The sequence below is a fragment of the Arachis stenosperma genome, chromosome 10 (assembly GCF_014773155.1).
Source record: "Arachis stenosperma cultivar V10309 chromosome 10, arast.V10309.gnm1.PFL2, whole genome shotgun sequence".
In the NCBI taxonomy this organism is placed as follows: Eukaryota; Viridiplantae; Streptophyta; class Magnoliopsida; order Fabales; family Fabaceae; genus Arachis; species Arachis stenosperma.
This window is the reverse complement of record NC_080386.1, coordinates 9024795-9034906: the sequence shown is the minus strand read 5'-3', so window position 1 is coordinate 9034906 and position 10112 is coordinate 9024795. Positions and strand designations below refer to the sequence as shown.

The 10112-nt window shown below is 31.9% G+C and overlaps 1 protein-coding gene across 1 annotated transcript; it reads right to left on the bottom strand.

Annotated features, from left to right (window-relative positions):
• Positions 1-2648: 2648 nt before the first annotated feature.
• Positions 2649-8990, bottom strand: LOC130956385 (uncharacterized). Its single transcript, XM_057883422.1, has 4 exons — positions 8505-8990; positions 6377-6652; positions 5579-5716; positions 2649-4221 (listed from the first exon to the last, which is right to left on the bottom strand). The coding sequence occupies exons 1-4, from the start codon at positions 8817-8819 to the stop codon at positions 2674-2676; spliced, it is 2277 nt and encodes a 758-aa protein (XP_057739405.1). The 5' UTR covers positions 8820-8990; the 3' UTR covers positions 2649-2673.
• Positions 8991-10112: the final 1122 nt, after the last annotated feature.

Genomic DNA, 10112 nt, shown 5'->3' with positions numbered 1-10112 from the left:
GGAGATTTTTAGAATGCGAAATGCTATAGTAATGCATCTTGGGCTTAGAAAAGTATAATTAAAGAAAGGGACTTTCTTCGCAGAAATGGGAGATGGAGTATGGGTGACGGGACAAGAATTAATGTTTGGGATGATAAGTGGGTAGTGGGCGAAGGAAAAATTCAAAGACAAGAAGGAATAGGGTTGAATTATGCTAGTGAACTTTTGAAGGAAGGGGAAGGGTGGGATGTGAGGAAGATTGAAGGGGTTTTTACTGATATTGTCAAAGGAAAAATTCTTAAGACTCCTACAAGAATTTTGAAAAGAGAAGATAGACTTATTTGGCCATATAGAAAGGATGGAAGCTACAGTGTCAAAACTGGATATCACATAGCTAAGAAGGAAAGCCAAGGAAACAGGATGGAAGAAGCTTCATCGAGTATGAATTTGGAAGAATTATGGAAGGAGATATGGAATGTCCAAACTCCCCAAAAGATTAAATGTTTCATTTGGAGAGCAGCGCATAATATAGTACCGGTTAATGAAAGGTTGTTTAAAAGGAATATAGTCAAATCCCCTATGTGTCAGATTTGTTTCATGGAGCCTGAGACTATCGAACATACATTGTTACTATGTCCATGGACAAGGGCAGCTTGTTTTGGAAGCCAATGCCAATATTGTCCCTCTTAGGATCACATCACAAGCTTTGGAGAATGGCTTTTACAAAAAATTAGAAGAATTAAGGAGGAAGGGAGAACTGACAAAGAGGAAAGGATAGGAAAGATGATCTTTTTAATATGGGAGATATGGAAAATCAGGAACCAAGCCATATTCAACACTAAAGAGATCAATCCTGAGGAAGCTATTATCAAGGCTAGAATAGCAGAAAAACAGTAAAGAGCAACTATGGATCAAGCAGTTCAGAAGCAAACAGATAATAGAAGAATTAAAGTAGGGCACGCTACCTGGAGACCCCCGTCAAGAAATTGGTTGAAACTGAACATTGATGCAACCTTCCAGGAAGCTTCTGGTGATGGAGCAACGGCAATAGCTGCAAGGGACAGCTTTAGAAGATTTATTGTGGGAAACACAAATAGAATCACAACTGTATCCAGTATTACAACAGAAGCATTAGCAGCAAGAAATGTTTTACTTTTGACAAAAAATCTACAGCTAGATATGATACTAATTGAATCTGATTGTTTACCTTTGGTGCAGACAATTAAATCAAAAAGTAGCCTTCAAGAGATTGATCCGATTTTGCAAGATATCTTTGAACTGCAGGAAATTTTCAACAAATGTGGATTCACCTGGATTCCAAGAGAAGCTAACCAATTAGTACATACTATAGCAAATTTAGCAATTACAAATCAATTGGGTCAAAGGTGGTGCACTGATCTACCACGCACCGTTGCATGCATTCTTCGGAGAGAAGCACCAGTAGCATCACCTGGGCGGCCAAGCCTGGTGTCAGCCTAGAGAAGGAATTCTTACCTCTGCGGTGGAGCTTTATACCGAAGTGAAGCCTGCAGAGTGACCTGATTCAGATCTCATTAACAGATTCGCAACTTGATTTCAGATCTTAGCTTAGTCTGAAAGTGGATAACATAATCTTCTCATGGAGACCATGGATTGGAGTTCACTTCTCAGCCACAACATAACTCCCGTGAAGGAGATGATGAAATTGAAATTGGGTGGGCGAGTTGTTTTGGGGTTTGGGTAGGGTTTTTAGGCTTAGTCCATGACAAAAAAAAAAAGAACTTTTATCTAATATGATTTTTTGTCCAAATCACACTAAGATTCTGACTCATCACAAAAAAAATCACACTATTTGAAACACCCACACTAAGAATTCAATGCCTAGATAAAAAGGAAAAATAAAAAGAACATAAAAGGCACATGAATGAAATAGGGTGTTTTTTTATGAAGAAAGGGAGCTCAACACACGATAATGAAGCATGAAAGAACAAAACACAACAAGAAATCAGACAATAAATATAAAATAAAAATAACATAATCCGTTAACATTTTTTATAATGCCATCAATAACCAAACAGATCAATAATGGGTAGTCTTACATTTTGAAATGCCACAACCATTTAAGTAAAAGAGTTAGATTTGTCAATTCAATACCACTAACAACTATATTCCCTTGGCTTTTTTATTTTTGTATAACTTCCCACTCAACGGCAAACCCGATTAGTAATAAGTAGTAGATCACAACTTAATTTATTATGCGTCAAATAATTTTTTATGGAAAAGTTTAAGACCAGTAATTTTATTGATTTTTGATTTTTGGTCAGCATGTAACCAGCAGAGAAAAGTGAGCCATTAGATAAAATCTCACACCAATCTCACACCATTAAATTATCATTGATGGCTATTTGATGGCTACCAATCACAAAAGTTATTGGTCCCTAGCATTGCTCATTTTTTATTATTATTATAAATATTATTCGGTTAAAGGAGTCTTTAATTAAATTTAGAGATTTATCCTTATCATAATAATTATAATAATGAAAGAGAATTCTTTTATAATTTAATCCAAACTATTCTTCTTTGTCATAAGATTATTAAAAAAGAAATATCAATCATCCGAAAAGATAGACAAAACTAGTATTTAAATTTATAACTCTGTATCAATTAATACAAATATTAATTCCGCTAAATATTGTCCATGAATTTCTTGAATTTTTAAGTAGTATTACCAAAAATGGCTTCTCTTGTAACCAATCTAATACCTCTAACCCACAACTCAGCCATTTGCAGCCCACCCTCACATACAAAATGCACTTCCTTATTCTTTGTAGTAACCACATGAAAAATTCCTGCTTCATCAACATCAAACTTCTTCCTTCTATTCCACCTAAATCTCTCACTTGGTCCAACCTTAGCATTTTCACAAACCACATTCCTTTTACTTGCTTTTCCCCACCTTAAAATCCCAGCAACCTTAACCATCCTGAGTTGTTTGCTATGCGGTGATCCTTTACCACACTTTGTGTGTTTCTTAACTCTACCACCACACAACACTAACCTTCTACCTAGCTCATCCAATATCAAACTCTCTACTTCATTTCCATTTCCATTTCCATTTTCTCTTGCTAGTGAAAGTGCTGTCTCATGCCTCTCATTCTCAACTTCACATTTGGCTCCAAATGAGATCAAAAGCTTACACATGTCGCCGCGGCAAGCTTTAGCCGCTATCATCAATGGGGTGTATCCTTGTGAATCAAACGAATTCACATCATAATTCCCTTCTTTTAATAGCTTTTGAACAATGTCTATGGCTCCATATCTTGCTGCCCTGTGTAAACGATTCACCTCATTACAACCTCCAATTTCACACCCTCTTCTAACCGCGAATTCAAGCATCACCTTTTGAAACGCTTCACCATTTTGGCTAACATCTATGAGGTTAAGTGCTGTCAAACCATACTTGTTTTTAAGCTCAAGTATGTCGGCCCCGGCGTAAAGAAGAAGCCTAAAAGCCTCAACATTACCAATAGCAGCCGCGATCATAGCGGCCGAGAAACCATTTTCATTTTGCTCATTCATATCAATGTTGCCATTCTCAGTAAGTTTCTTAACACCCTCTATGTCATTCGCGCGAGTCGCAAACAACAAAGCAGAAAATCTCGAAGCATTGCTTGATTTAACAACCTTTCCTGATCTAATCACATCAAGGATTACTCTCTGGAACTCATTACTCCATTGAACAGAATTCGCTATGGAAGCTAAACAATGACCAGATGAATTCACCAAACCCAAATCAGCACCTGATGATGCTAACACTCTAAGGCACTTCTCATGCTTGTACCTTACACAAATCATTACTGCAGTGTCACCAGATTTTGTTCTTGAATCCAAGTCACACCCACCTTTAATCAAGCATTGAAGAATGCTGCATGATCCAAGCCTTGCAGCCATGTGAATTGGGTACACATCCGTTTGCACCGGCGCTTCAACATTCGCGCCATTCTTTAGAAGTATGTTAAGAGCTTTCTCATTGTTGCAGATAATGGCATGGTGCAAAAGGGTTCTTCCAATGTGCAATGTGTTTGGGGAAATATGGCTAAGCAGCATCTGCAATATAGAACCAGTGGATTCAAAATATTCCACAGCACACCATGTTATAGGGTATGCTTCGGCTAGACCAACACCAACTCGAAATTCTTCCCCTGTTTCTGTTTCCCATGACCATGCCCCTAGTTTCACCTTCATATCAAGCTTTACACCTACCTGTTTCCATAGTTATAGATCTTGAATAAATAACCTTCTAAATAATTTGCATTCAATATAGAACAGTTTTACTAGGAACTAACTTTTTTTAACTAACAATCGGCCAAAACATATCGTTAAAAATCAGTAAGTTATATAATAATTGGAGTTACTTCAGTATCATAGCAATTTTCTTTTGTCCTAAGTGTGCTAACTGAGGATCATTACTCTGTGTGCAGTAACTATCATTGCTTCAAGAACTTATGCTGCGTTTGTTTGATGAGACACAGACACTAATACATAAACACGGTGGTACACGTTCATTATTTGTTTGCTAAGATATGGATTTTTGAAGGACACGGTGACACACAAACATACATAAAATACATGTATTTAATATCCTTTAAAAAAGATGAGATAAAGAGACACATTGATGAGACACAAATATTTATTCTTTTATCTTTAGTAATTTATTCTTGTCCTTATTTGATTGGTGATGATATAAAAATAAAATTGATATTTAGTTTATACTGTGTGTCTTGTTCAATATCACTAAATACAATAAAAAAATTTATATATCTTTATATATATATTTTTTTGTGTATTTGTGTCTGTATCTATGTATTTAAAAAATAATAAACAAATACAGTTTTATCGAAGAGAATGAATCTTTTTCGTATGATATTTTTGTAAGACCTTATCGTTTTAGACTTGCATTTAATTTCTTGTAAGTTAATAAATATCATAAGTAGCTGAGATGTTAAGACTGTAGGCATCTTAAAAAACTCCCATAATAGTATTATCTAAAATTTTCAGTTGATCAATCGGTTGCACATTTTTCGCATGTAATAATGTTAGTATTCATACTAATACAATCAATCAAAAAGATTAACAGTTAAATTGGTTCTTGAAAATTAAGATATTTTTTAAATTTATTTTTAAAAGATTTTTTTAATTAAATTAGTTCATTAAAAATTAAAAATTAATTATATTTATCTTTCAATCACTCCAATAAGCTAATAATAATTTCCGTCAACAAATGATGTTGTGAAATATTTAATTCACAGCATATATGATACTCGATATGTCTTATTAAATATTGATCAAATATATTTAGAAAAATATATTTAGTTCTTTTCTTTAATTACATAAACCATATTTCTAATATGATCTAGCGATTAAATTGATAAATTTTTAAAATATATTTAGTCAATATCCAATTAGATATGTTAGGTATGCTATTAATTAACATTTCACATCATCAATTGTTGAACAAAAAATTAATTTAATTGATAAAATTTTTTAAAAATAAATTTAAAAATGTTTCAATTTTCAAGATCTAATTTAACTGGTAACCTAAAGTCAAACCGAAGGATACCTGCAACAATAATCTGACAACATCAATCTGCCTGCTAACAACAGCAGCGAACAAAGCATTGCAATCAACATTGGCGTGGAGAAATGGCTTCGAAGATTGCAGCAATGTCCTATCAATTGCATTTACATCCACTCCATGCTGCAATGCGGAAAAATGTCATTATTTTTGTTATGGATAAATAATCAAACGTTGTTCACTTTCACCATATAATAAAAAGACGAAAATGCTTTTTTTTACACTTAAGAAGTTATTCAGTATGTATTTAGAGAGTTATCATTAGATTAAGTTGAAGACTTCCGTGCACTTCTCTTTACACGGAGTTACTAGTTAAAAATCGTAAAATATTTAAATAAATTATTAACTAATAATTTTTAATTAATAACTTTACATAAAAATAATTACATATGAATTTTTTTTATAAATTAAACTATGGATTCTATTTATTTCTCACATGTCATTCCAAAATTTTAAAGTTCACCATTATTTTTTAAAAAATAATTATTTCACTCTTATTTTTAATAATGTCATTTTTAATATAATTAAAAATTAGAAAAGATCGGAGCAGTAAATCAATCAAGCTCTATAATTTAACGCAGAACTTAAAAAATTAGAAAAATACTACATGTACAAATTTTTTGTGTGAAACAACTTCAATTAAATTGAACAATAAAATTTAAATGAGTGAAAATAATGAGATAATTTTTACTGAAGTTAAACCAACTTGATTAGATTGATTAACAAAAAAAATTATACATTAGTACATGTAACACTCCTCCACAAAATAATGGGTGTTTTTACCTTGATGAGTACGTCAACAACATCAACGAAGCCTCTGGAAGAAGCAGAGACAAGAGCATGAACAGCAACATGAGGACGAATCATGTGTGTCTGCATGAGAAGTTCACTAAACCTGGCACGTCCCATGTAGCTTGTTTCCATCAAAGCCTCCTCACATGCATGCTGTGATGCCCCGCCATTGATGAGCACCTCCAACACTTTTAGATGCCCTTCCCTCACCGTCGCCGTCGTCGCATACCCGCGAAATACTCTCGTGTTTATGTCGCCTCCGACACTCTGTCCAATTCAAAATGTCCCAATTCTGTTATCAATCAATCAAGTCATATACAAGATTGAAAAATAAGATTCAGTTATTTGGAATTAGTATAATTAAGTATTTTTAAATATTGTTTATGGATCTTTTAAATTTTAAATTTTTATTTTAGATGATAAAATATGATCTCTTATCTTTTAATATTTTTATCTCATATTTTTTTTGTCTCACTTATAAAATAAATAGTAAAAAATCACATTTTATATTCTAAAATAAAATTTAAAATTTAGAGGATATAAATCCTAATCAATCCTTAAAAAAATGACTAAAAACTAAATCTTAAATGACAAATAGCATGTTTTTTAGGATAGTGCTAGGAAGCCAATGGCCTAAGCGTATAATGTGTACATCCATACTATCCAGAATAATCATCCCAAAGATAATAAACATCTCTTTGGAATTCACCAAAGATCGAACCCTTGACCTTTCGGATCTAGAACTCTAATACCATGTCATGAACCCACTCATTCCAAAAGCATAACCTAACAAGACAATGTAACACTAATGGTCATATCTCTAGTACTTCCTAAACCTCCATTGTATACATTGTACGCTTAGGTCATTGACTCCCTATATTTTTCCTTTTTTTTTATTCATTTTTCGGGTCAATTCACAATTATTTTTGAAGCAAATAACCGTTTTGACCCTATAGCATTATAATTTTAATAAATAAATATAAAAAAAATATAAATGACAAAATAATCTGAAAATATAGTTTATATTATTAGACAAATTAAACGAATTATTTAGTCAATTTACTAACATATTTATATACATTTAATTTACTTTTATCAAATAAAATATATCTTTGACAGAATTATTTTGTTATTTGTATTTATTGGAGTTCATTTTGTAAAAATACAAAATAGCTATTTACTTATATATATGAAACAAAAGTAAGTTAAAAAAAAAGGAAGCTTACATTGAAAAAAAAAAGAAGAATCTCAGGCATTTACATATATAACAAAGAGTTTAAATTTCTCGATTAAAATACAAAGAAATTGATACCCAGATCACACTCTTTGATCAATGAGGTTCTAATAATATAATTGAGAAAAAAAAGTTTGAAACATGAACAATTTGATTGTTGCTGCATTCATATGTTGGGACAGATCATGTATTTCACATTGAATGCACTTGTTCTACACATATATGTTTCTCATTTCTAATTATTGCCTCTAAGTTTTTAAAAATTATTAGAGTAAATATCTAATTTATTACTTCATGTTTATTTTTATAAAAGACTACCAAATCCTTTACCAAATATAAATAATAAAAATATTCATAATAATTTATTTTTTAAGAAATATGGAGTCCTTTTAAACAAAAAGGACGATATTTTTTATTGAAAAAAATAACTATTATTGTATCCTTTAAAACAATTTTATTTTTATTTATTTTAAAAAATGACATATTTGTCTCAAAATAAATAATTAAAATCACTTTATCATTTTTTAGAAGATGTAATCCTGCCTAATTCGAGTTAAATAATATCCACTCATCAAATTATTAAAAGAATATTATATAAATATAAAAAAATTAATTATCAAATTTATCGATTATATATAAATACATATTGTTTAACTTATTTTTTAATATGTATCTTATATTTTAATAAATATTTTATATTAATTTATTAAAAAAAAGAGAAAAAGAGAAGAAAAAAGGAGAAGACCAGTGAATTATAACTCAAGTGACATAGTTTTTTCATACTCAATTAAGATGATACATATTCGAGTCTCCTTATTTTTCATATAAAAAAATAGAAAAAAAAAAAAAGAGGAGAGGAAAAGAGAGAATTGAAATATTAATTACCAAAAGCTTCCTGAGTAGAGTCAAGTTGTTAGAATGCGCGGCAAGGAACAGAGCAGTAACCTCCGTCTTGAACTCCTCGTACACCGATTTAATTCGGTGAGCCGACTCGTCGTTCAGCACGATCTCCGTCGTTTTGGACTTAAACGACACCGTTCCCACGAAGTTCACGTCCACGTAGAGATTCGCGATTAGCTCCAACGCAGTGTCGTTTTTTCCGTAATGAACAGCATCGACCAGCCTCTGCGACACTTGTCTCTCATAATCAATCGGAAAAACCTGTTTCCGTATCGATCCAGAATTCACCAACATAATCATATACTTCCCTTTTTCTGTGTTGTGTTGTTGAATACAGTTCCTATAAGATTATACGGTGTGATGAGTACCGGTATTTAATTTTTTTATTTTTTTGTGATTGAGAAGGAATAAAAGGAGCAAGAGAATGGGCAGAAGGGAAGCATGTTATATATAATTATGTATAGGAACTAGGAAGTGACCAAACCCTGATTTTGTAAAATAATACAAATTAGGAAGAAGATTATATAATCCAGTTTTGCACGGTAAATGCCAACTGGCGTCGTTGAAAGTAACTGACCATTTTGTCTTAGAAAGTACATCCATAGTTTGAGGAATATTGGTGAATATTCTTATGATAACATAATGACATTGTAATTCATTATATGGTATGATATATTTTACTGTCGAGTACGAGCCAATGGTTTAAGTGTATAATGTGTATAATGAGCTATTGAGTTACAAAATGAACATCATTTATACTATTCAGAATAATCATTCGAGTATAATAAAAATCTCAGGTCATAAAACCACTCATCCCAAAAATTTAAATTGATTTTGGGGTTCTAATGGGAAAAGGTAATACTATTGGTTATATCTCTAATACTCTCTAAACCTCAATTGTATATATTGTATAAATATTCCATTGGCTCCCTATACTTTTTCTTTATTGAATATGTTTTGGCTGAAGTATCTAACGATTTATAATACTTGTTCACATTATGATCTAAAATGATACCATGATTTAAAATGGTTAACACAATCTCTTTAAAACTAAAGAGACCCAACCATAGGAGTCTAGATAGGAGCACGAATCTGTGGGATCTGTTCAGGACATGAGTTCTATGATTTGAGTTCAATCCGACTTGTATGACAAATAAAACATTGTCAATCGCCACCTCATATATTAATTTTCAGCTTACTCACCATTACAATGTGGAATAATTTTTTAACATTAGGGAGAAACTGTCCACTAGTGAAGAGATACAAGAATGGTGGCGAAGTTATCACCTCTCTATAAATACTCCATCAACCTCATATATTTCTCAATTCTAATTTACTTAATCCTGTTTTAAACTCTTGCTAACTTAGGTATTAGAATTTTTTACGGATGTCGAACAATCCACCATTTCAACGAGCAAACAGAATACGAAACCGTTCTCGCTGGACTTTGGATGGCCGAAGAAGTTGGAGCATCGAAAATACTTGTGTTTAGCAACTCTTAGGTAATAACTTCCCAAATAAATGGTGATTATCATGCCAACGATATGAATATGAAGAGATACCTGCTCTTCGTTTTTTCTTTCACTGCATTTT